Source organism: Gopherus flavomarginatus, chromosome 5 (genome assembly GCF_025201925.1).
Source record: "Gopherus flavomarginatus isolate rGopFla2 chromosome 5, rGopFla2.mat.asm, whole genome shotgun sequence".
Lineage (NCBI taxonomy): Eukaryota > Metazoa > Chordata > Testudines > Testudinidae > Gopherus > Gopherus flavomarginatus.
The window spans coordinates 26,134,833-26,161,387 of NC_066621.1; the positions used below are offsets into that span (position 1 = coordinate 26,134,833).

At 47.5% G+C, this 26,555-nt stretch overlaps 1 protein-coding gene across 1 annotated transcript; it reads right to left on the reverse strand.

The window, feature by feature from the left end:
* Positions 1 to 797: 797 nt before the first annotated feature.
* PSMA5 (proteasome 20S subunit alpha 5) lies at positions 798 to 20,881 on the reverse strand. The gene is made up of 9 exons (XM_050956432.1): positions 20,717 to 20,881; positions 15,990 to 16,056; positions 12,556 to 12,682; positions 10,270 to 10,337; positions 9,110 to 9,217; positions 8,945 to 9,003; positions 7,874 to 7,976; positions 6,267 to 6,353; positions 798 to 1,246 (listed from the first exon to the last, which is right to left on the reverse strand). The coding sequence occupies exons 1-9, from the start codon at positions 20,743 to 20,745 to the stop codon at positions 1,169 to 1,171; spliced, it is 726 nt and encodes a 241-aa protein (XP_050812389.1). The 5' UTR covers positions 20,746 to 20,881; the 3' UTR covers positions 798 to 1,168.
* Between the last annotated feature and the right edge of the window lie 5,674 nt (positions 20,882 to 26,555).

The window sequence follows — 26,555 nt, forward strand, 5'->3', positions numbered from 1 at the left end:
GTAAAATAAGACCTTGATTTCACAGGAACAAACATTTTTGGTTTGATGATTAAGAAGAGCTTCCTTTTACTTTTAACAATCCAACACACATTGATCTCAATCCCCAGTACCCAGATTGTGCAGCAGAAGGTACAGCTCCTCTGGTTAGAGAAACTAATGCTGTGTGTTACTCAACTGGGAACAAAAGTGAGACAAATAATGGGTTAAGATTCACTCTAGATAAGCAAAAAGGACACTGATCTAAATGACAACCACCAGAGATAAATGTCCTGTTAACAATCAGACTAGTGTCAATACTGCACCCATAAATCTCAATGCAATTTCACATCTGGGAAAAGTCGTTGCTCTCTGACAATTAACTATGAAAATAAAGTCACAGGACTTTGGTACATTAAAATTCATTTCCAGTTAAGGGTATAAGTATCCTACCATGCTCTTTGGTCCTACTTTTAAGGCTCCTGTTAAGAAAGAATGTCAAATCCAGTTATTGATTTCACAACCTTCTACAGAAGTCAAAACTACAGGCAAGCCTTGGACACATGAAGGAGAATGGGCGAGATGAATCTGGATTAGCAGGGGGTCTTTTTGACGCACTGGATACACAAAGGGCAATCCGTCTCAGGTAAGTGACATTGGATCAGATGTTTCATTACAGATAGTATGTTATTACAGCATTCTCCACAAGAGGGAGCTTTGCCATTGGAGTTGCCAGAAAGGATCTTCCCCAGAGTGGGTCCTGGAGGTCATGCCACGTCTGGGAACACCAGACCATACTGTTCAGAGAAGCAGTCTGCATAGCAGGGCAGGGAGAGCAGTTTTATTAGGGATGCCAGATTGCAGAACATACATTAGATGTAGGGCTTACTGTATTACCTTGCAGCAGTTTAACAGCAGAGGTCATTCTATATCTGTTCCGCATCTCCCCCCACCCCAGATCTTCAATACAAGAGAATCAAGATAGAGTAACAAAAGGATTTATTCTCATTTTCTTATTGTAGATTGTTTATGTACAGAACCTGTAAAAAAAACCATTAGAGCCTTCTACAAAGAGCAAGCACATAACGCTGCTGGAAATAAAATCACGGGCACTCAAAGCAAACTGACTTCAGTTCGCTTAGACCAGGGAATGAGGCTTTTGAGGGAGTCTCTCTCTCAAGCTCTGTGTTTTTCAGATATCCTTGATGACTTCTTCAAGCTCTTCTTTCGTGTACATGTGAAACTTCATTCCGGGTTCCACCGTTGCAAGCTGGAAGGAGAAGAAGAAAGGGTTCAGTGTAACTGTTTGCCTGCATACGTGAGGAAGTGACAGCACAGGGCATGGAACAGAGAAACTGCCAGAGACGGAGCAGCTGTTCCTTCTCGGCTGCCTGATCCGCCAGCCCAGCAAGATAATTCCAGCCTGTAACATGTTCTTTGATTCCCAAAAATAGCTGCCTGCTGCAGAAATAGCTTCTAATTGACTCAATCTCTTCATCGTAGCAGCAGCTCAGGGAGACATCTACTGGGAACGGCTCAGGTTCAGCTGCTTCTCCCTCTGCAGGGACAGACCGGTTAGCACTAATTCTTCAGCAGACACTACAGGAGCCAGGGGAAAGACAAGCTGCAGTTCAGCCCAGTCCCATTCTAATCAGATTCAGGTAAACATCTTTTGACCAACATCTTCAGGAGACAAGATTAGGGAGCCAGCTGCCCTCTTCTATAACAACCAGGGTTACGAGTCCTGTCCTGTTATATAGGCATTCTAAAATTGAGCCTATAACAAATCATATCATTAGGGGACAATTTGTTAATACTGAGCTTGAGTATCTTTGGGAAATTGGTAACCAAAGAGGCAATTTGCACCTAAGTCATTACTTCAAATACAGACCTGGTCAGTAGTGAACATCAGTCACTGCCATTTATCAATCAGTTGTTTAGTGGCTCACGTGGAGATAGCAAGAGGGCCAGGGATTCAAGGGTACCTGGGCTGAGAGGGAGTTCACTCTCTTGGAAGTGACCCCAGGAGAACAGGACAGAGGCACATTATCAAGATAAGGCAGAGCAAGGCAGGGCAGGGCATGGCATGGATCTCCTGATGCTGTTTGGATCAGAGGAATTCAGTTTCTAGGGCAGACTGCCTGGACCCTTCATGGATCAAGCACCAAAATATTAAGAAGAAATTGGAAAATAAGCAACAGAACATCTGAAAAGCCATTTAATGGGGCTGACATGGGAAGACAGCAGTAAAGAATAGAAGCAGTGGCAGCTGACAAGGGGGACTGGGGAGCACCCGTGGCTGCTAGTGTGTGTGGCACAGAATCTTCATTCCTTGGACCACTCTGGGATGTACTGAGTTCTGGAAGTGGGGCAGAAGTCTTCACTCTCTAGGGAACGAGGAGTATGCTGCTGCCACACATCAATGGAAGAGGAAGGACTGGGCACAGAAGTGCAGAACAAAAAGGGCCTAGGCCCTGCATGTCCTGGAGCTTCCATTGGTCCCCACTGGCGCTGCTTTGTGGTCACTCACAGACACCAGCAGGGGAGCAAAGAAAGTCCAAGATGTACAAGATGAAGAGTATAAAAATAGGTCAAGAACTTTTAAGGCCAGCATTTTCTAAATGATGAGTCCCAACACGGGACACCTTAACCAGGCCTGGCTTTCAGACAGCGGGCGGTTGGCACTTTCTGAAAGACAGCTCTGTTTAAGAAGTCTCATGTTGGGCACCTAAAAATCACTAACTGCTTTTGATAGTTTTGGCCTAAGATACTGGACCCACTTTGACTGGGTAACCCTTTAAGCATAACTCTACCCATGCCCCCAAACCACCATTCAAAGACACTAGTGAACGACTCAAATTTGTCTAAACTCTAGACCAGTGGTTCGCAACCTATTTACCGTTGTGGGCCGCATATGCCGCTCTGTGTGTTATGTGGGCCACAGCCACACAATATATATACTATCTGTATGGCCCTGAGGATGTCACATGGGCCGCAGCTGTGTGCTGACTGGGCCGCAAGCAGCCCATGGAACACATGTTGAGAACCACTGCTCTAGATTTTAAAATTTGTCTGTAAGGAAAGAGGTTAAATAAAGGGAAACAGTCACACTGAAAAAGTGAATTGAGAGACGTTTCAGGTGCTGCACTGGCTCCTGAACCCTGCTGTCAACGTATATTTTTACCTGTTCCTTTACCACATTTTCATGCTGTTTTTCTACACCCCACTTCTCTGTGAAAAAACCCAAACACCGTGGTGTCAAATGTAAAAAACCCCACCTCAAACCTTAACACTCTCTTCAGTTTGCCTTCTAGCCTTTCAGACATAGTAATTAAGTCAAACATTCTCAACTAGAAGGGTGATTTCAGTCTACAGTGCCCCTTTAATCCTCAGTACACTATTCTCACACTTAAACCTGATAGTGATTCCTCAATGCATACAGAGCTACGCTGAGGACAGTTAAGCCCTGTTAAATGAGGACCTGACATAAGTATACTGTATACATTACTCTGCATTGATTTCTTCACACACTGTACTACAAGTCAGTCATCCAGAAGAAAGCTTTACTGACCCAGATACTGGATTTGTAAGATAGTCATAATGAGCAAACATGCTTGTAAATGTGTGGCCCCTTACTGGGCACCCCACTGTAGCCTCATAGTAGCCCTGCAAGTGGTCTCTTGCCTCAGTTTCCCTCTATTCCTCAAATAAACTCAGTACAGCCTTTGGAATACATAAGTAGCCCTTGCTGCAGTTTTAGTTTATTACCAGAAGTCCTGCTACCTACCATAAACCAAGATGCCCCCAGCACAGTCCAAATAGCACATTTGTCACAACAGTCCAACACCAAGTACAGCTCTGGCTTTTCTCAACATGCGCCATCTCACTGCCTCTAGCTGGGGATTCTCTCCACCTTTGCTTCTTTTCAGGAATAGTGCCAGCTCTTGCCTGAGACATCAGCAGCCTCACCCATCTGTCCTTCAACCCCCTCTGGCTTTCCAGCTTCAGCTCTCCAGTTCAGAGGCATCACCCTCTGCCACTCTCAGCCATCAGCACTCTGGCCTGAGGAAGTTTGTAGGGGCCCCACCTCCAACTGCCTTCTTGCCTTCTGCTTTCCCCAGCCTGATCTGGCTTCAGGGGCATCTCCTCCCTGAGCTCTCAGCCCAGCTCTGCTCTTCCTCTGAGCTCCTTACTCTCAAGCCTCTGGACTCTCTTCCATTCTGAACAGGATCCTGAGGTACAGAGCTTTCGTTTATAACTCCTGGGCAGCCTCACCCTCATTACACTGAACTAGAGCACATCTGGACTGAAAAAGGATAGCCGAGTCCAACTTCATTTAAGGGGCTTGCAACCCTGTTAAAATGCTCATGACATAGTCCTTGCTAATTGAAACTTTTCTGGGTGTGGCACAAGATTGTGCTCTGAGTGTGCAAACTCAATCTGGCACGTCCTCTTCCATCTCTCCTCTGAGCCTCATCTCAGAAGGGCTCACTAGCAGCATTGACTATTAGACAAGCAGCACAGCTAGCGTCAGATGCCTATTGCTAGTAGCTTCTGTTGCTCAAACGGTTGCTAGTATCTAATGTACTCATTAAACTTCTCTCCTATTGCTGGTACTGTTCAGGAACAGCACTTAGGGAAGTTTACTGGACCTCAGAGCATTTATACTAGACCCAAAGTATTTCTGTGCTTTAGTAGGGTGTGCATACAAAAATGTAAAATCACATCATTCTGACCGTCATCTTGCTTCGCTTCCCCACCTCACGTCCGTTATAATTTCAGCAACTGATCCTTCACAGACTGCCAGAGTTAAGGCACCTGCAGCTCACAACTCTGAGAAGTCAGGCCCCAGGCATCTCAGGGTGGGCAGTCAAAAACAGAGGCACCCAAAATTAGAGTGTGTGCCTACTACTTTCCGCTTGAAAGTTACCAGCTAGAGACAGCAGCTGTTGAAATCACATCAGTAACTGAAGAGAGAGAAGAGCAAGTTAATAGTCAGAATGACATGATTTTAAGGTTCAGTTATCTTGGAAACTGCCAGAAATAGAGACAAATGTTATACACCAGCCTTGTTAAAAAGAAATCGATTCACCTACTCTTTACCCAGAGGGAAAACATTTTTATTTGCCCCCCAAAAAAGTATTAGCATGTCTGAACCAAATGACATCTGGCAAGGCTGCTGCTCATCACTAGGAAGTGGAGGTTAACAGACTCTACATCAGGGGTAGGCAACCTATAGCATGGGTGCTGAAGGCGCCACACAAGCTGATTTTCAGCAGCACTCACACTGCCTAGATCCTGGCCACCAGTCTGGGGGGCTCTGCATTTTAATTCAATTTTAAATGAAGCTTCTTAAACATTTAAAAAAATGTATTTACTTTACATACAACAATGGTTTAGTTATATATTATAGACTTATAGAAAGAGGCCTTCTAAAAACATTAAAATGTATCACTGACACGTGAAACCTTAAATCAGAGTGAATAAATGAAGACTCGGCACAGCACTTCCGAAAGGTTGCCGACCCCGATCTACATATTCATTCCCAGAGATTTGAAGTCTGGGAAACCCATCTCTTTGGTCTTGTTATCAAACAAGGATTTTTGCACTGATACAAGCCTAAAAATAGCAAGTCCTGAAGCTGTATAATTTTCATTCCTTGAAGTGCCAAGAAAGGATGGCAGTGGGAAAGACTAAAAAAATTGCCCTGCTGGCATGACATGTCCACTCTGGCAACTCTTGAGATCTTGTGTTAGTGCTCTCAGCAAGGCCCCCCCTTCAAGGTTTTGGAAAGCAATACAAAGTCAAGTCTAGTCACATTCAGGGAGTGTTTCAGGATTCAGATATTCACTCAGACAACCATTCTCCAATTAGCAGGGCAGAAGAGCCCACATGAAGAGAAAGACTGAGGATTTCATTCTTACCTCAGGTATGCCACACGGAGTTATGTGGCAACACATTGATATTATGCCAATGAGCACATTAGAAATATATAGATGTTGAAAGAAACAAGAATCACCACCTTAGAAAGAGACTGAAGTCTTAAGAGTTGCGGATTGGCCCTTGTTTTAAAGTCCCTTCATCCCAGTCATTGCTGTTCTGACAAATATCTAAAACCAGCCCTGACTTAGTATCAGGTGAGACACCATAAGGGGACACATTTGCTGTGCAACCACAGAGACTTGGACCAGGGAAGCAGAGAATATAAGCAGGATAGACTTTTCTTGTAGTCCAAATGCTGCAAACTCCTACAGCATTTATACAAGGAAGAATAGTACAGCAGCACGTACCTCAATGTTAGTTGCATTCAGTTTTTCTTCCATAACTTGCTTTAGGATGATGAGGGATGACTTGATTGCTTCTTTCAGTGTCATTGACTGTTAAATAAAACAAGCCACAAAAGTTAGCCACTCAGTTTCATTGCTTAGCTTCTCATGCACACCCCTCTAATCAGTCCTCTGCAAAAAAGAAAATCACATCCTCTCTAGACATCATGTCCTCCCTCTGTCCTGCTCCAAAATATATCAAGCTACCACTGGCAGCAAATTAAAATGTCACCAAATTATATATATATTACCAACACTGAAGTAGTGAGGAATGTAGTTCAGACAAGGTAATAAATTACTGCATACATGTTTTAACATGTATGAAAAATTGGCCTCCGTATTCACAGACGTCTTCATGCTCTAACATGTGAGGCCCCCCTATGAGCCAATGTCCAGAACCAATGATTTATGTGATAGCTAGTCATCCATTCTTGGGTGTTATCAGTTGTTGGCCGCATGTGTGTTGTACTGTACTGGCTCTGACCAGATCTATCAAGGTCTGCTGTATGGGTTAACTTCCCAAGAAGATCACAGACTCGGTTTAGTGGCAAAGGCGTTCGGCCAGGTTTATTGTTTATGAAGCGTGGTCCTAGCACCTGGTAGACTCTATGGCAGCGTTTCTCAAATGCTGCCACCAGCAGATTTTTCTTCAGCTACAACAGCCTCCAAAGCATACATGGAGAGTGGGAGGGCAAAGCAATGGCCTCTACCTGCAGCATCCAGCTGTTGCTCCTGAATAGCTGTTACCAAAAGCAGCGAGATGTGCTCCCTTGGTGTTTGTGCTGGTGCTGCCAGGATTCTGCGCCCTGCACCCTCCTCAGGGGCTCTGGGCAGCGCCTCTAGAGGCACATGGGGCTGGTGTGTATGGCATCTGAGGTGGCTGCAGTGTTCGTTTGCTGGGGTGCTCCCCTGGGTAGCTCCCCCGCTCCTACCCTGGCAAGACAAAGGGAGCCTGGGACTCTGCAAATGGCTGATGAGTTCCCGACCCACCTGCCTGAGGCAGGCTCTCGCTGAAGGGTTGTGGGAGACAAGGACAGAGAATCTGGTTTGTCAGAGCGGCCACCAGCAAGAGTTGGTGGTCACACTCTGAGGCCACCAAAATATTTGTTGTGAGAACCCCTGTTCTATGGGGACACTTAATACATGTATACCCATTACAATGGGCGCAGCTCAGTGAGCAGGCATGACCTTCTGCTCCCCACTAGTCCAGACAGACACACACCCTCAGCAATCCCTCTTTTATACACCGATATAAACAAGTTACGTATTGCCTCTCTGACATGGTTAGTTACCACCCTTTAACTTGTACCTGTTGGTTCGATCAAAACATCTCTATCCATCACGCTGTCATCCTGACCTTATCCTTAGGAGGGATCAGTGTGTCCCTATATCATCTTTGTGGAGTGTGTTTATACCATAATTTGGTACTGGGGTGTTCTGGTACTACCCTTCTGGATTTAGCCCCGTACCTAGTTTCCCCACCTATGAAGTGGGGGTAATACCTACTTCCCAGGGCACTGCAAACATGAGCTAGCTAATCAGCAGGTGTAATTCTGAACTCATTCCATTACCTTGTGATAAACCTCTTGCAGGGAGCTCTGTGCACCTTCCGAGGCAGACCCAATTGCTTTGGCATCGCACTGCACAAACGTCCCAGAAGGGTCCATGTGAAACCTGCCAGGAATACAGATAAGTGTCTTATGCCATTGCATTGCAAGGGGTTTCCCCAGAAGATTCACAATAATGAAACGTTCTCTGCAGAGCCAAATTTACAGCTGGAAGTTAAGGATTCATTGGGTGAAATTTAGAGAGTGGCAGCTTGCCTGACATCCTGAGGCAGAGGCTCAGTGTACATGATGTGGCTAAAGCCAGCATCATCCTGTATGGCAGATTTGAGGGGCTGCTGAGACAAGACACCCCAGCCGCAGGTAATTCCTGCTGGCATTTGGAGGGCAAGATGAAACTCAGACCAAGATTCCAAAGGGGCTGAAGGGTCAAGAAATGCCCTGATGCAAATGCCAAACCTAACAGACAACCAGGGTATCCAAATTAGAATTAGAGTTGCACCCCTTTCTGTCACTATCATTTGCAACCCTTGCAGAAGCATTTCACATGAACAGGATTTTTCATTATTCTGATAGGGACTGAGGCCACGGTTACCCAGAAAGACAGACCTTCAGCTAGAGATTCTTCTGACTGAGCTATTTCTCCTACTGCATTCATGGAGCTTCCATCCCCCAGTACTCCAGGAAGGTCTGGATCTTGGAAGCACATTGAGTTTCTGGTTACAAGTGCTCCAACCCCCTCCCTAAGGAATGGTATAGCAGGCTCCAGATATTATGTTACGAGTGGTTCTGCTAGTTCTCTGGGGAAAGGTAAGAAAGGTCTCCCCTTCTCACTTTATTCTCAACTTAAAAAAGACTTTAAAATCAGGATTTACTGCAAGCATCATATTCTGTTCAACACTGAACAGGCAACACTGCAGCTTGTTGCATCCCTAGACAGATACTGAGATAAGCCCAAGATGTTGATTTCTATGCAATTCCCTATTTCCTGTCTAATAAGACCATCTTATGGTGCTTCAGGTAGAAGCCCCACCTCTTCCCAAGCAGAGCATGAACCAGCGAGAGACTTGAACTTACAGTTGAGGTCCTTTTTCATCGACTCCTCCAAACAACAGTGCTACACCAAATGGACGAGACTGTAACAAAACCACAGGAGGGTTGAGAGAGACCAGGACTGTTAAGGCAGAGGAAATCCAATGGTTTTTACACTCAGGAAAATGTCCCGTTCCAGCACCTACTCACCATAGCACCAGGATCAGCATCCTCCTCTCCAAACTGCAGGGCTAGGTTGGATACGGCCTGTGTCACACTCTCTACAGTCATGATTTCATTGTATGTAAACCAGTGATTCTAGGAGAAGATAATACAAGGGCTTGAACTACCCATCCCTTTCCAAAAGCCAGTTCTTGCATGTGATCTTCATCAGGACACATGCACAAGCCAATGCTCTGATGGAATAAAAGGGTCTCAAAGATAATGGGCCTGCCATGCAGCCTTGTGATGGTGCTCTTCACTGCCATGCAGAAGACTCATAAGAACAGCCATACTGGGTCAGACCAAAGGTCCATCTAGCCCAGTATCCTGTCTTCCAACACTGGCCAATGCCAGATGCCCCAGAGGGAATGAACAGAACAGGTAATCACCAAGTGATCCACTCCCTGTCACCCATTCCCAGCTTCTGGACTCCAGTTCCATTTCCTAACCTGGCAGGGGCTTGGAGCATTCCAAGGGCAGTACGTTCAATTACAATATGGAGATAATGCAAGGAAGTGTGCAGAAGTGACATCCCAAACTAAAAGACAGGCCCATGTCAGAGACACATCTCAGCAGAAGGGCATCTTCATGGCCTGGTTTGGGATGGGAAAAACCCAGTAATTTGAAAATACCAATTCACAAGGACTTTTCAGAAGTAGTGGATTGGTCCTTAATTAGTTTGCTGCTCCCTTAGGAAAGTCGGAGACCCTGGGCCACTAACAGGGTGATTGCAAAGTCAGGGCATCTTAGAACTACACTCAGCTGAAAGGAGAGAAGGATTCATGTTAATCCAAAAGACGGGGAGGAGCAGTGCTGATGTGCCTTTATCCACCCATACCAGCTGTGAGTCCCCCAGGAAAAGCCCCTCTACAAGAGAAATTAATGCAGTTCCTTCTTCATACCAAGCTCTCACTACTAAAAAGACCAAAACAAACAACAAGTGAGAGCGAGAGAGTCAGTTCTGCCACACACCTGTGAAATTTCAGCTGCTGGGCTTAGCTCCAAGTTTCTCCTCCTACTCAGCATTGTTTGCCTTTGCTACCCAGGTCTGCAAGTGCCAGAACCATCCAACTGGCCACAAAAATAATCTGTTCTCAGAATCAGGTCATTGTTTTGGGGAGGGGGAACAACAACAGAGGAAGCTTTACCTGTGTCTCCACTCTTGCTTTATCAATTAAAGTCTTTGCATCAGCTATTAATCCGCTCATGGCACAGCCTGAAACAAAGGGGAGAGAGTGTGACAAATAACTTCATTTATTAAGTTATCTACCACTTTCATCCCCCAAATCCTCAAAGCACTGTACTAGTGACATAAGAACTCCTTCACCCACCGGGCCAAACGTGGCTGCTGTGTAACAGCATTCAGTAACACTGTACAATAGTTTAGGTCAGAAAGTGAAGAACGCTGGATGCAAATAGAATTGCCAGACAGGTGAGGTTCTACTACTCAGCTAGATGGCTAAAGCTATGGCTCACCAGGGCAAAAAAAAAAAAAAAAAAACGAAACACCACTGAAGTGAATTGACAAAGGAACTGAATCTGGAACCTTGGAAGAGAATCCAAGACACTAGCCAAACCTGCTGAAAAGAATAAAGTTATCCTCCCCTGAAAACAGGGCTGGCTGCTTCTCTATTAGCTGGCACTGGCACAGTAGGAGGTCTGAGACAGCAATCAGGCTCCACAGGGAGCCACTCACCAGCTTCCTGAACACAGGTGGCATAATGCAAGGGTGAATTAATTAGTGGCTGGGTAGCACAAAGCAGCCAGAATTCAGGCCGGGGACCTACTACACGTGTGAGTGTGAAGGGTTGGAGTGGGAGGACCCGTGGGGCTATTGACCAAAAATCTAAGTACTGGACGAGTCACCTTTCTGCTTGACAGTATTTGGTATATACACAAGTATCAGAGGGGCAGCTGTGTTAGTCTGGATCTGTAAAAAGCGACAAAGAGTCCTTATAGACTAACAGAAATATTGGAGCATGAGCTTTCGTGGGTGAATACCCACTTCGTCTGATGCATCTTGCTGATATATACACACACAATACCACCAAGTTGCACATTTGCAGCTGTGCAGTGAGGTGGCTGCCCCACTCCTGAAGAACAGGGGTTAAAAGCAGCCCTGAGAGGGCTGCAGCTGTGAAAGGCTGGGCTGACTGGGGAAGGAGCCACCGCTGGGGCCACACCCCAATCAGGCTACAGTTGGCCCTATAAAAGGGCTGTGAGCCAGGAACGCAAAGAGTTTCTCTCTAGCTGTAGAGAGAGAAGGACCTGGCTACCTGGGAGCTGAGCGGGGTACCTAGAGTGAAGCAGGGCTAGGGGAAGTCCAGAGGAGCTGGGGAGCTCCAGCCTGAAAACCCTCCAGGCTGCAAGCCTTGCTAAAGGCCAGGAAAGGTACTGGGGCTACAGAAGTGTAGCCTGGGAATAGGCAGAGGCAGCTGGTTGAACCCCTCCTTGCCAATGATGGGTGGTTTACAGACTGCAGTCTGCCCCAGTGAGCAGGGGCTAGATGGTGAATGGCAGTAGCCACTGAGGCAAGTTGGGGATAGAGGGTTGGGGGGTTTCCCTGGGTGGGGAGACCCAGATTGTGGGTTACTACTGGGGGCAGAACCATGACAGAGGGGAACGGGCCAGCGGCAGGCGAGACACTGGCCTGCAGAGGGCGCTCTGGGCTGGAAGAGCTAATTCTCAGGACAACCAGCAGGAGGCGCCACATCAGTGAAGCTTTGCCTTGCTATAAGCTGGCTGAAATAAGTGGCTATAAATAAATAGATTTGTTCAACCTGTAATACCACATGGCTGCTGGTAGCTGTGGAAAGGGCTGTATCATAAGAAAGCAGAGGAGAAAGTTTCTTTTCTGGGAATCTAGCCTGTCTCTTCACGAGCAGCACAGCTCACCCCAATTCTCATCACTTACAAGACTAGTGCTTTGGAGAGCTCTAAGTTTTTAAGCTGACATATTTGGCAATCAATCTTCCTTGGGCCCCCTGTAGCCACAGTAAGCTGCCTTTAGCACAGAGGAACAGGCTAACATTAGTGATCCAATCAGTGAGCTTCCAGCACAGACACTGGCCTGGGATCAAACCTTTACATTGCAATAATTCCGTGCCCTCCCAGATCTAAATTTGGGGATGAGCTTTCATTAGGGAGGTCAAACAGGAGGAGCATTTCAGCTGCTGCTTCCTGCTCCTGCAACTATGTCCTGCTGGCCTGGAGCCTGGAAAACCAGTAACCAGCACCCAGTATTTGCTGGGAGTTGCTTGTTTGTTCCCACCCAAGAAAGCCAGGTGAGGGCCTAACAGCTGACTTCAGAAGTCATGTTTCAAGACAAGTCTCTCATGAAACTCTTCTGAAGGAGAGGCTTTCATTACATGTCCAGGGCTGGAAGGATGCAACAGGCCTTACCATGAGAAGGAAAAAACCTGCATTACTCTTACCTATATGAGAATCTATTTCTACGATTTTCTCAATACTGCTGGGTTCCATAAGCGAGGAGGTGATTCTCTTCTCCACTGCCAGGCAAACACCTTCTGATGTCTGAATCCCAATGGCTGTGGAGCCAAGCTAAGAACACACACACAGTTACCACCATTACACATAATCTACAACATTACTAGGGCGCCTCCACTTTGGTATCTAATCTTCACAAAATGAGGATGCTCATCTTGACCTACATCATTTGTAATATCTCTACCCCCCAGAATGATGCCATTACAGTACTACATCAGTAGCAGAAAAAGATTCTGCATATACTAATGCAGGGGTTCTAAATTGTGGGTCAGGACCCCAAAGTGGGTTGCGACCCCGTTTTAATGGGATTGCCAGGGCTGGTGTTATACTTGCTGGGGCCAAAGCCAAAGCCCCATCGCTTGGGGCCAATGCCCGAGGGATGCAGCCCTGAGCAACTGAGCTCAGATTACAGGCCCCCTGCCCGGGGAGGGGCTTGGCCTTTGCTTTGCTCCCCTCCCCCAGCTGGGGCGGTAGGGCTCAGATTTCGGTCCCCGCTCCTGGGGTTGTGTAGTAATTTTTGTAGTCAGAAGGGAGTTGTAGTGCTATGAAGTTTGAGAACCGCTGCACTAATGTATCTACAATTATGTACCTTCACAACAAATACAAGATAACACATAGTGAGAGCTAAACTAAGAGGTCAGAATTTGATCTGGGAACCAGAGGAAGTTAAACAGCTCAGGATGTGCAGTCTGAAAGTTCATTGAGACCAAGAAACCCTCTTGCAGATTAGTAATTAATCTCTTCCCCAAACTATACCATAATCTCAGATTTCTTTTTTAATTTTACAGATTAAAAAGAGCCTTGTGAATTTTCTTTTTCAGAACAAAATTAAAGTCAGATGCATTAATTTCCATGGAGGCCTTAAAACAGGATATAACTAATATTTTCAGATTAATTTTATTAATTTAGTCACTTTTATTCCTTCCTTTGCTGTGAAATCCCCTACCACCTCAGAATTTACTTAGTGTACAAGTGAGAGGTACTTTGCACTCACACCACATACTGCTTTTCATGCCTTAATGACTGCATCCTCAACTCCCCTCCGAGATAATTAAGTATTACACTCCTCTCAGAGACAGGGAAATGATGAATAATGAAGTGAGGTGACCAACAAAGGCCACACAGGGCACCAAAACTAGGATTAAATACTTGGATATCAGTTGCTTATTCTTAACTTTAAGAGTTTACCTACACAAGGAAGTTTACTTGTATAACTATATCAGTAAATCTCCCCATGTAGATAAGCCCTAAATCATGCCACTGTCAAATGCACATAAGAATTCCCTAATTCTGGAAGTTACATCATCTTCACCTACATGTTTCTCAATGACTGAGCCACCTGGATCCCTTATTAAGTATTTATCTTGCCTGAACCATATTCAAAGCTTTGATTGTAATTATGAAACAAAATATTATTGTTTGAGGTACTGCAAAGATTGCATTACCAACTGCCCCAATTTATTTCCCTGTAAACTGAAGGACCCCCGTGTACTCCCGACATATGGAATAATGTACCAAGCATCTTTAAGGCAATATTTGAGCAGCATAAATTTAATTCATTTCCAGGCTTATTGGTGGAACTGACAATAAAGACAAGCAAGTTTATCCTATGGATTAGATTTCAGCTTTATTATATGTATTTTCTGAGCAATATGAATGCATCAACACGCTGACTACTAGGATGCATTTAAGGAGTTCTTGCTTCCAAAAACTCGATGAAAATGAATAGCTGCACCTTGCCTGCTCCTTGCGGCCAAAGTGTTTGAGTGGGCAATAGTAACAGAGAAGATATTCATCTGCGGGGACCCTTAACACTAATCCCTAAATAGAGGCCTTCAAGAAACCTATAAAAAACGGTTTCTTTCCTCAATGCCACTTATACTAAAACCCTCTGCATCAAATTTGGGGAGAAACTGTTGGTTTCTTTACATATTAGAAAAAATACATCTCTCAATTCATTTAAAACATATCTTGTGCGTGTGCAAGGAGACAACTGCATCACTTGCAACAGAAAGAACATTCCCAGCCATTATAAATAGGCACTGCCAAACTTCACAAGCCCGATTTCTTTGGCAATTAGCCAAAAAAATAAAAGGTCATCTAGTTAACATAGAATAGTGTAGTTATAAAATGGTAATCTTTGAGAGAGGCGGTACGTGGAAACTACACATCCCAGAATGCAATGCTCCATTAGCCCAAGAAGGTTCAGAGCATCAAGTGAATATTTTTAATTGAAGCTACCAGGGTGCATTTATGGAGGTAAAATGTAATTACTCACATTAGAATTTGGTTTGAATGTTGGCACTAATAAAAACTCTCAAAAATACCATGGGATCTTTAATAATCTCAAATTAGAACTAGGGGGTCCCAGTCACAACATTTGGCAGTATGTTAGCACTCAGTAGTTTCCCCAAACTTTTGCTGACTGTGTAGTTTTGGGGAAGAGGTCTTTCCCATCCCCCTACTCCAGGTTGTGGTGTTCCTAAGTGTTAACTAACATTCAATTCAATTGATTATACAATGGATTTTGCTTATTAGCAACCTCTTGGTTCCCAGTAAAAATTGCTGCTGTCCAGAAGTTGCCAATAAGCAGAAGGCACGTTTGTGGGGCTGCAGCCAGGGAACAAGCAGTAGGACAGCCTGAGCCCCCGGTGCCAGGACAGGACACAGCCAGGAAAGTGCAGGGAGAGGTATTGTGCAGCCTTGTTGGGCCTCAGCACCTATACTCTCCATGGAAAGCCCTACCATCTGGGCTGAAGTCTCCTTCTCTGTCGCTGCCCAGCCCACAGCCTCCCCTCCCAGCCCACAGAGCCAGGGACGTGGGCACCCCAAGGCACTATGGATATGGATGGCAGTTCCTGGTCACAGGCAGCTTTGTGGGGCTGCAGCCAGCGAAGGAAGCACTGGGGCGTGCTGAGCCCAGGTACTAGTGCTAAAGCAAGATAGCATAGAGACGTACTGTGCAGCCTCAAGTGCTTCCTTTCCTTGCTACAGGCCTGCAAACCGCCTGCAGCTGAGATCTTTCCTCCAGAAAAAGTTGTTAATAAGTGGCATGCCTGTTGCCAGTACCCGAAGCCCATGAACATCAATGGAACGGGATTGGCTCTCAACTGCAAGATGTCATCAGCATCACTGTATGAACATAAGCGCTCCACCAGGTGTGTGTACACAAAAAGGGAACAATAAATGATGATAGGGCACTGGTTCAGTCATCACTTCAAATGAAGAGTGTCAACTACTGAAATGAACAATGGGACTTTTCTTAAGAGCTCTCCCATCCTTAGTGACTAAACTCAATCACAATTAGAAGCATTTGGGCTACAGATTGCAACGTATCAACAATGGCTGAGGTTTGCAATACCTTGATAGCCTCGATTGCATATTCCACCTGGAACAACCGCCCCTCTGGAGAAAAGGTATTCACACCCCTGCAATGAAAAAAACAAAATCAGAGCTAGAGAAAAGGCCAAAAACTTGAGGACAATCATCAGAGAAAATAGTTCCTGTTTCAATTCCATAGAGGGACCTAATGGCACTAAGTCAAGTCAGCTGGTAATGCAGAAAGAGTGCATTAAAGTCAATGGCTAGATTAAGTTTATAGAGGTACATTCCTCATCTAGCAGCATGCCACCTGTATATTCAGAAAGCGAACACCAACATGGCAAATATTGACAAGAGCAGGTGTAGGCAACCTGTGACACGCGAGTTGATTTTCAGAGGCACTCACACTGCCTGGGTCCTGGCCACTGGTCCAGGGGGCTCTGCATTTTAATTTAATTTTAAATGAAGCTTCTTAAACATTTTAAAAACCTTATTTACTTTATATACAACAATAATTTAGTTATATATTACAGACTTATAGAAAGAGACCTAAAATGTTAAAATGTATTACTGGCATGCGAAATCTTAAATTAGAGTGAATACATGAAGACTTGGCATAGCACTTCTGAAAGGCTGCTGACCCCTGGACTAGAGGGATGTAGATCCACAAGTTTTAAATAGAGGAAGAAGTGAAAAAGCAGCAGGGACTGGACAAAGAAGCAGAAGATGCCCTAGAATTCCAGTGGGTCCAATTATAAATGTAGGGAGAAATGCTTCGAGGTATCTTCCACAAGCAGATGCTAGAATGGCCACTGGACTCTAAACAGTATATGCTCCTATTGGCTCAGGAAAGCTATTGCCTTGCTTATATTTAGCAAGAGTTTTTCCACCTACATAGCTACCACCTCTTGCGGAGGCAGGAGTTAACAACCCGACAGGAGAACTCTCTCCCGTTGGCTTAGAGCAGTGGTTTTCAAACTTTTTTCCGCATGACCCAGTTAAAGAAAATTGTTGACGCTCGTAACCCAACATAATTATATCTTTTGACTGGAGTTTTCATAAAATCATAATAATGCAAAACATTCCAGGTTAACCCACTTTACATAACGAACACTAGACACTAGCCTTAGTAAGCCCATGGTAAGGAGCGTGGGAATTGGCCCAGGGTAGGGCAGAGGGTGGCATGTTGGGGTGAGGGCTCTGTCTGGGGGTGAAGGCTCTAGGATAGAGCTGGGGATGAGGGGTTCAGGGTGCTGGAGGGGGCTCAGGGCTGGGGCAGAGGGTTGGGATGTAGGGGGTAAGGGCACTGGCTGGGGATGCGGGTCTGGGGTGGGGCCAGGGATGAGAAGCTTGGGGTGCAGCAGGCAGGCTGCTTCAGAGCTGGAGCCAGAGGACTCCCCTTAGCCCCGAGCTCTGGGGGAAGGGCCCCTCTCTCCCTCTGCATGGAGCTCCGGGGGAAGGGCCCTCTCTCCCGCCACAGCAGCAAGTTCCGGAGGGCCAGGGGAGATGCCTGCAGCAGTCCTGCAAGCCCCAACTTGCCCCCCTCTCCAGTTCCCACCCACCTCCTTCCTTTCTCCTCCCCAGGTACCTTTAGAGCTGCTGCGCAGTAACAATCATTATAATTTGAATCAGCAAGGTGACCCAGGGCCTGATCTGTACTTTGAAAAACACTGGCTTAGAGTGTCTCCACCACAAGCAATGCATCGGTGCAGCTGCACCACTGTAAGTGCTGTAGTGCAGATGTAGCCTAGGTGAATGCAATGTCACCACCAAATGCCCCACTAACATCCAGAAATCTGTGGGGACTCTGGGAGATTTCTTAACGTGCGACTTCTGCCTCACCTTGGAAGACAGTATCATTTTAAATATAACCGTACAAAACTTCATACTTGGTACAGCACAGTGCCCCATCTGACTGGTTCAGAAGCTGGTACCCAGGGTACAAACAGCCACTGGCATGTGCCAGGAACTCATTCCATGTCACCACCCGCTACCCACAAAAAATCTTGGACTACTCTAGCAATACTACATATAGCCCTTCTTCATAAAAGAGACTTAATTGATATTTTGGGTTGGGCAGTTAGAAATAGGAGCAACACCACACTAAAGAAATGAACCTATTGGTGGAAAGGGATGAAGGGAATATCTATGTAAGCCTTTGTAGGGGAGTGGGAAGGAGAAGGAAGTGCCATATTGATATGTGGAAAGGGGGGTGGAGGGAAGAGAAGAGACACTCCTGGAAATGTCCGAGAAGGAATCCAAGCAGCCTTGTCCCACCAACTACCCAAAACCTAGAGCTAGAAGGGCTGTGTGCCTGTACTATCTTGTTCTGGATCCACAATTTGCAGGCAAACTTACATTAGGAATTGCCATTGAATGAGCCCCCCAGCTGCTCCCATGAAGATGATCATCATGCAAGGGATGGGCAAAATAGAGGCTGGTTCCCACCCCCAAAAGAGATATTGAAGAGAGTAGAACAATCAAGCTGCTGACAACTGAAGAGACTTCAGATGGGAAGAAACAGCTAGATGGGACACCAAGAGAACTCGCAACAGCAGCAACAAGCTACATTTTGAGTTTACTCTCTTCCTAATTACCCCCACCACGCTGCCAGTTCGAAGTAGCCTTGCAGCACAAAGCTATTTTCCCCACAGTATTTTAATGACATAGAAATGTGAGATGTATATAGTATTGTTACAATACATCAAAGAAGTTGTAAATATCTTCCTGCTAACTCTCTTTCAGGGTCACTCAGATTTTTATTTTTAATTGCTGCAACAGAATTCCAGATTATACCCTACCATGCAAAAGGATCTACCCTGAGGCCTCAAATCTGCAATGAGTTCCAAATGGAAAGACTCTTGCACCTGCACAGGGCTCCGTGTGTGGATCACTGCACACACACAAAGCCTCAGTGACTTCAGTGGGGCTCAGCCCACACAAGTCTCCTTGCAGGCTCAGGACCTTATACATCTGAATTATATACACAACAAAACCATAAAAAGGTAGAAGCATTAGCTGCAACTCAGCCATTTACCAAAGTTAATTAACTTGGCATTTTTCTCAGCAACAAACCTCAAATCAATGAAAAACTGTCTTACCATGATTTCTATATTCCTGTGTTGTTTTTGTACCCAGTGACTTTGCTGTCATATCAGTATATATTGCAATCATTTTGGAATACAATTGCAAGTTTGTATTAGGATTTGTAACTGTATGAGAAACAATTAGCTATGTTTTTAATTGAAAAGTTATTATTTGAACAATTCCAAATACATTCAAAGTGCAAGGGTGCATATTTAAATTCACATTTGTCAGATCCCCACAAAATGCTTAGCTCATGATTACAGTCACCTAAACTTTCTGAGAGTAGTTTTTATTTATTTGCTTTGATGGCAGTTTAATAACCATGCAAAACATAGCATTCAGTCCAACTAAAAATGAAACCAGAAGCCTGAAAACTCGGAGTCACTCTGTGACTAACCCAGCCTGCTTCTTAGGCCCTGCCTACACTATAGTTTGAGCTGCAAGCCAGATAGTAGGAGGCCTAACATGAGTAGGCCTCATCTACTCAAGTCAGGGAAACTATATTAACACTTTGCTAACCACCACCATATTTAAAGCAACTTGAGCCATGGCATAGACAGGACCCAAGTATTCAAGAACAGCAGCTAAATTATAATACAAAGGCACAATATGTTGAATTAGGGACAAGGCTCCAACTACTCTACAACTACCTTTCTCCAATATGTCTAACAAACAAATTTGTTAGTCTCTAAGGTGTCACAAGTACTCTTGTTCTTTTTGCAGATACAGATTAACACGGCTGCTACTCTGAAACCCATCCAATGTGTCTCTTTCTTGTAATGAAGTCTACGGCCACCTGTAACTGTAGCGTGGATAGAGCCAAAATGACCTTGCTAACTTGAACTCCACTTGGTTACTGCTGCTTTACATCAGACTTTTAGTCATACTGTAGCACTTTTGGTATTTAATCTCAAGAGACTTCAGGGAGAGTTGGGTGCCATGAGTGGAAAAGGAAGATACTGTAGTGGGATAATCAGATGGTGTTCCTTTGACTTTAGTGCTTAACGTGGCTTGTGTAGTCATGACACAGCACTGGGAGAGAGCTCTCCGAGCACAATAAAAAACCACCCCAAAGAGGGGAGTAGCTCCCAGCGCTGGTGCACTGGCACTTTACAGCACTGAAACTTGCAGCGCTCGGGGCAGGGGGGGGTGTAAAGTGCCAGTATAAACAAACCCCAAGTTTCCTACTTCAGACACATTAAGGCTGGGTGGCTAAAGCATTCTTTCCCATTCCCCTGGGCCTCCACCAGAGGAGTAGTCTACAGACCCTTCCAGAGTGATGGTGTAGTGGGGACTGTACTCCCCCACTAAGGGGGCCCAGTTCAGGGCCAACATGAAAGTACTGGGAACACCCGAGGGGAATCACCGGAGGCCTCGTTCTCATCCCCACTGACAGCACCAGGGAAGAGGCCCAAGGACAGGGTCTGGGAGGGGGGATTCCCCCACCAAGAGACAGTGGGGAAGCTCGGGGAGGAAGGAGAAAAGGGAATTGGGAGGCTCATGGGGGCAGATTTCCCGAGGCGGCCGCTGGGGGGGGCTCAGCGGGAGAGGCTGCGCAGGGGTCTCGGAGGCTGGGCCGCCCCCGGCGTGACCCGGCCCCAGGCCCAGCCGGGCTCCATGACGAGGCAGATCCTGGGCCTGGACCGAGGCCCGCGCTCGGGCGAGCCCGCCCTCGCTCACCTGTCGTATTCGGAGCGGGTGAGGAACATGGCGGCGACCGGCGCGAGGCTGAAGGCCGGTGCGTGCGGGGCAGGGAAACGCCGAGTTCGGATCCAAGTCTCACGCCAGGCCCGATACCTGCGGCGAGCGGCCCTGTCAGCAACCGGCTCCGTACTGCGCCTGCGCGGACCCACCCCTATCGCTACCCAATTGGTGAATCACCCTAATACGTCACCGTGCTCTCGCCAATAGGCTTCCCAGGCGGGATCCAGTCTTGCCTCTTTGCTATTGGTCAAAAGCTACCTTGCCAAGTCTTGATTGGCTGCTGGTTGCCAGTGTCTAAAGTGTATGAGGATCCCGCCCCCCTCTTCAATCCTTCCGATGGGGGAAGAACCCAGAAGGTAATGAGGGGGGAGGGGCAGCAGGTGTGAGGGGCGGGTCGGCACAGGCCGCGCGGGGGAGGCTGGGCCCAGCCGGGAGAAAGAGGCGGGATGTGGGAGGAGTGGGCCCAGCAGGGAGGTGCAGTAGAAGGGCCTGAGGCTAGCAGATCCTGAGTGCTGTTGCTCCTGCTCCCAGTGGGGCACCAGGTCCAGAGTAACCAGACCAGGGTGACAGTAACCTTTGCCCCGACCACTCACTACTGGCCCCGGGGTGGGTCACTGGGCACAACTGGTGACTTCATGACGAGTCTCACAACCGTTGTGGTTTTTTGTTAAAGCCCCACCTACAGAGATCAGGAGATTGCATGAGGCTCTCAGCTTTCATATTAAAAAAAGATCCCCCCCCCCCCCCTTTGCTGGAGCAAAAATTTTCAAATCACAAAGTGAATGCACCCTAGCAGCTCTAAAAGCAGAAGGCAAAGAAAAATACTCCAAAATGTATAATTTTTTACAATATTTTTAAAAATATGATTTTTACATGCTGTACACAATAAATAATGAAGTACAAATCACAAATTCTGAATTACCAGCACTGCTGGTAAACCACCTTCAGACCTCTAAAAGCAGCAAAGAATCCTGTGGCACCTTATAGATTAACAGACGTTTTGGGGCATGAGCTTTCGTGGGTGAATACGAATCTCAGTAAATCTCAGACTTGCTGTTTTGCAAAAACTCAATAAAGAATTTTTTTTTCCGCTGCTTGGGCCAGCTCCAGTGTTTTTGCTGACGCAAGTAGCGGAAAAAAAAAAGCCGCGATTGGCTTCATTCTTAGGCAGCAAATTGGCAGCAAGTCCTTCCCTCCGAGAGGGACCTGCCACTGAATTGCTGCCGAACAGCCGGATGTGCCGCCCTTCTCCGTTGGCTGTCCCAAGCGCCTGCTCACTGCACTGGTGCCTGGAGCCGGCCCTGGCTCCCAGCCAGTAGCCACGGAGCTTCCTGCAACTGGGGTAAGTTCCCGGAGGTTGGTCTGACAGAGCCCTGGGAGCAGCCCATGCAGGATAAGAGGAAGTCCCAGCCCTAGGGAGGGCTGGAGCCTGGTGCATGGTAGGATCCCCCAGCTGGGCACCCTCATCTCTGCCCCTCCCACGCTCTGAGTACATGAGCTAAAGGGGCCTTGGACTGGCTGTGTGCATGTGGGGGGGATGACAGCACCACCCTGACCAAGTGGCCCTGGGCAGTCGCCCACTCACCCACCCATAAGGCTGGCCCTGTCCTCTCCAAAAGTGATGACCCCACCATATGATGTGACTCTCACTTCTGCGCTGCTGCTGGCAGCGGCGCTGCCTTCTGAGCTGGATGCCCAGGCAGCAGCCACCGCTCTCCAGCTGCCAGCTCTGAAGGCAGCGCTGCTACCACCAGCAGCGCAGAAGTAAGGGTGCCATTGTATAGTATTGCCACCCTTACTTCTGCGTGCTGCTTGCAGTGGTCCTGCCTTCAGAGCTCTGGAGATTCCTGCAGCTGGGGAAGGTTCCTGGAGGTGGCTCTGACCCAGCCCTGGAAGCAGCCCGTGCAGGGGAAGAGGAAGTCCTGTCCCTCCCCAGCCTATCCGGGACTAGCAGCTGAAGCTTGGTGCACAGTAGAAGCAGGACCAGCGCTAGGGTTTCTCGCGCCCTAGGCGCACGGCCATTTCGCTGCCCCCCACACTGATCTAGCGGCTCTGGTGGAGCTGCAGTCATGCCTGCGGAGGGTCCGTTGGTTTGTGGCTCCGGTGGAGCTGCCGCAGTCATGCCCGCAGCAGGTCAACCGGAGCTGCCTGCCGCCCCCCTGGCAAAATGCCGCCCCCCGAATAATCCTGGCGCCCTAGGTGACTGCCTAGCTGCCTAAACAGTAGCGCCGGCCCTGAGTAGGAGCCCCAATCCAGCCCCTCCCCTACAATAGACAGATTTCACGGGGTAGATCAGATTTCATGGTCCATGATGGGTTTTTCATGGTCATGAATTTGATAGGGCCCTACTTATGGTTTGTGTTATATCAGGGCCCTCCAGCACAACTGAGTCAGCATCTTTTCTTATTTTCAGAGGGTCTTAGTCCATGATCTTTAATGCTAGACATAAAATCCCCCTTCCCCTTTAAGTCTGGACTATCCTGAGGCCTCTTCTTTTACTCCAGATTATTTTTGTATGTGGTACTGTGGACCTAAATTCCCTCTAAGCTGTGTGGCCATGCGGCTGCACAGCAGCCTATTAAGCGCTGCGCAGGTGCTCAGGGCTGTGGTGGGGGAGATACCCCTCCCCCAGTTCCAGCCCTGCCACGGCAGGGAGTGATGCCCCTCCCCCGGCCCTAAACCAGTACTGAGTTTATAATGGTGGCAGGCCCACGCTCAGCAGGGGGTCCTGGTGGCCCGTCCTGTCCTCTCCTCTCCTTCTTCTAGGCCCACCAGCCCAGGGCTTCTCTCCTCCCCACCCTCCGCCCACTCGCTCCTCTCTCCACCCCTGCCCTCTGTCACTGGCAGACAGGAGCCGCCAGCTGCCTGCCAGTGACGGCGTGGAGGGAGGAGGAGGGGGTGGAAAGGAGACCACAGCCGTTGTTGCTCCTCCAGGCTGCTGGTGATGGACAGTCTGCCACTTTGGGCTTCCCTGGGGAGCCCGAAGCTGCAGACTGTCACCGGCGGCGCAGACTGCTGCAGTTGGGAGAGAGGTGTACCTCCTCAAGCACCAGCCTGGCCTGGCCTGGACCTGCCACAGCCGGAGAGAGGCACTTCTCCCACGGCCCAGCCCCAGAGATGCTACAGCGGAAAGAGGCACCTCTCCCCAACCAGCCCAGGTGCTGCTGCGGGGGGAGAGAGCTGCGGGGAGTCCTCTCTCCCTGCTGTAGCCCTGGGGCAGCCTGCACCCCAAACCCCTAATCCTCAGCCCCACCCCAGATCCCACATGATCCATGATCCTCATCCCCCTGCACCCCAACCCTCTGTCCCAGCCTTGAGCCCCCTCCTACATGCCGAACCCCTCGGTCCCACCCCTGCCACATGATTTTTGTTATGTATACCAGTGTGGAGGTGATGTGTCGCACATCACCTCCATATTGGTGCACATAACAAAATTCTTTCCACACATGCATGGGACAAATTAGAAGGAACACTGCTGTGGACTGTACTTTTGGGGCCAAATTCAACTCAGATTTATGCTGGATTTTGTCAACAGAAATGCAGGCGTAGGGTCCCCAAAGTCAATGGCAAATCCACTGGGGAGGAGATTGCCATGGCAGAAAGTGGCCCCAACCTCTCCTCCTCCATTGCAACCCAAAGAGTGAGGAGTATTGGTTGGGAAGGGGACATGTGCAAGGAACCTGAGGGATGCACAGAAATAGCTTCTGTAAGCAAATATCCTTTGGAGCCTCTGGCTGGAATCAAAACTGCAGTGATGCGTGGAATTAATCCAGTGGGTAAATTCCTCCCAGGGCTGGGGGAGGAGGTACAGGTTGGTGCAGAGAGCTGTCATTTGCATCTTCCTAAGCCAGCTTCAGTGAATCTGCCCCTTGGTGTTTTACATATAATTAGAATATTATAATTTGATATATTTAAATATTATAATTAGAGGTAACTGTGATGATTAAAAAAATATTTGCTCACACCTTCTGCTAAGGAGTTTCATGTGTCTACACCAGCAGTTTGCACCACTCTCAGCTTGTGTTGTTTTATTTATAAAGCTACAGTAGATCAGAAACAGGGGAACAGTTGGACTTTAGGCAGAAAGATGCCTTTGAATGGAAATCCATCCCCGGGTGTTTATCTGAGGCATCACTGCCTTCCCAAAGTAGTTATTTTGTTCCGTCTCAACGTCTCAACAAAGGGGAAGGGGTAAATCCAATCAGCAGGGTTTATCTCAGCAGAGACTTAGCACTTCCAAAGCCAGTGGAGTATCTCTTGCATGCCAGGACCGTCTGCCTGCATCTGCAAAGCGCCCGGCAATTCAACAATCACACAGATAAGTCAGAGATGGAAAAGGCCCTTGAGATTATCTAGCCTCAAGCCGCCACACCCAGACAATGCAAGAGTTTTCCCCTACAATATATTCTACACTATACAGATGTGTTGTATTCTGCAAACATAATTGGGTGAAATTTAAGCAACCAGCCGCTATAGTTTTAGATGCAGCACTAGAGCGGCATAATAAATAGTACGGAGAGCGGGGTATAGAGCAGGAATCTCAAACTCAAATCACCACAAGGGCCACACGAGGACTAGTATATTGGCACGAGGGTCGCATCATTGAAAGATACAAAAGCCCCCACCTCTTCCCCCAGCCCCACCCCCACCCTCACCCCACCCGCACCCTCACTCCACCCCCACCCTCATTCCACCCCCACTCCACCCCACCCCTTCCATGAGGCCTCACCCCTGCCCCATCTCTTCCCACCCCTTCCCCACCCCCATTCTAACCCCTTCCCCAAAGTCCCTGCCCCAACTCTGCCCCCTCCCTACCCCTATCCCAACCCCTTCCCCAAATCCCCACCCCAGCCCCACCTCTTCTCTGCCTCTTCCCCAGAGCGTGCCGTCCCCGCTCCTCCCCCCTCCCTCCTGGAAAGTCCTAAGTGCCGCCAAACAGCTGTTTGGCGGCGGGAAGCCCTGAGAGGTAGGCAGAGGAGTGGGGATGTGGCACACTCAGAGGGACAAAGGCAGGGGGATGAGGGGAGATATGGCAAGTCACAGGAAATAATTCCACAGGCCATTTGTTTGAGACCCCTGGTATTTAGACACAGGTTGAAAATTGAGAAGGACTTTATGGCTTGCCATCCGTGGCCATCCAGCTCTTCACGTTTGTCATTCTACGGTGCACTGCAACCCCTTTACTGGTTCAGCATTGTTAGAACTCAAACCTTTCTGCTCCAAAAGCAAAGACCCCCCCTAACAAGTGAGATAAGGGAAAAGCTTCATAAACTATTCCATCTTTCAGCCTAGTAAATGCATAGTTGAGCAGTTCTGATCCTGTCCAGCAGAAGGCAACGATTAGACATTCTACACAGTTATTCTGTTTCAGTATGATTGACTAGGCAAGACATCATCAGCGAAAACCAGGCAATGTGAGTTAAAATCAAGGCCCTACAATACCATGTCTACACTTATATTAGGCTGCTGCTGTTGCCATAAGAAGAGGAAAATGATAATCTTGCTGGCTTCCTAGAATCTATTCACTTTCAAAATCTTGCCCAACAGAGACGCTGATGTTTAAAAGGGAATTTTTCATGTTAAGGCTGAGGTCACTTCGCAGCAATGCAGCTGTCAGGGGCCAGCCTGCAGCAAAGCCAGTCTCCTGCCAAACTGAGCGCAGTTGGCCCTGATAGTAGTTGTCTGATTGACTGAGCCACCTGATAGGCTACGGGAGTCAGCAGGCTGATACTTAAGCTCAGTAGTAGCAACCTTCTAGTGCAGGAGTAGGCAACCTATGGCACACGAACTGATTTTCAGTGGCACTCACACTGCC

Excerpts from the sequence above, each read along its gene's own strand:
- PSMA5 (XM_050956432.1), bottom strand. The coding sequence starts at position 20,745 with ATGTTCCTCACCCGCTCCGAATACGACAG. Across the intron at positions 12,683-15,989 it reads ATGCAATCGAGGCTATCAAG|CTTGGCTCCACAGCCATTGG; the intron begins GTATTGCAAACC and ends GTGTGTTCTTAG. Across the intron at positions 6,354-7,873 it reads TGCAAGAGGTTTATCACAAG|TCAATGACACTGAAAGAAGC; the intron begins GTAATGGAATGA and ends TTTATTTAACAG.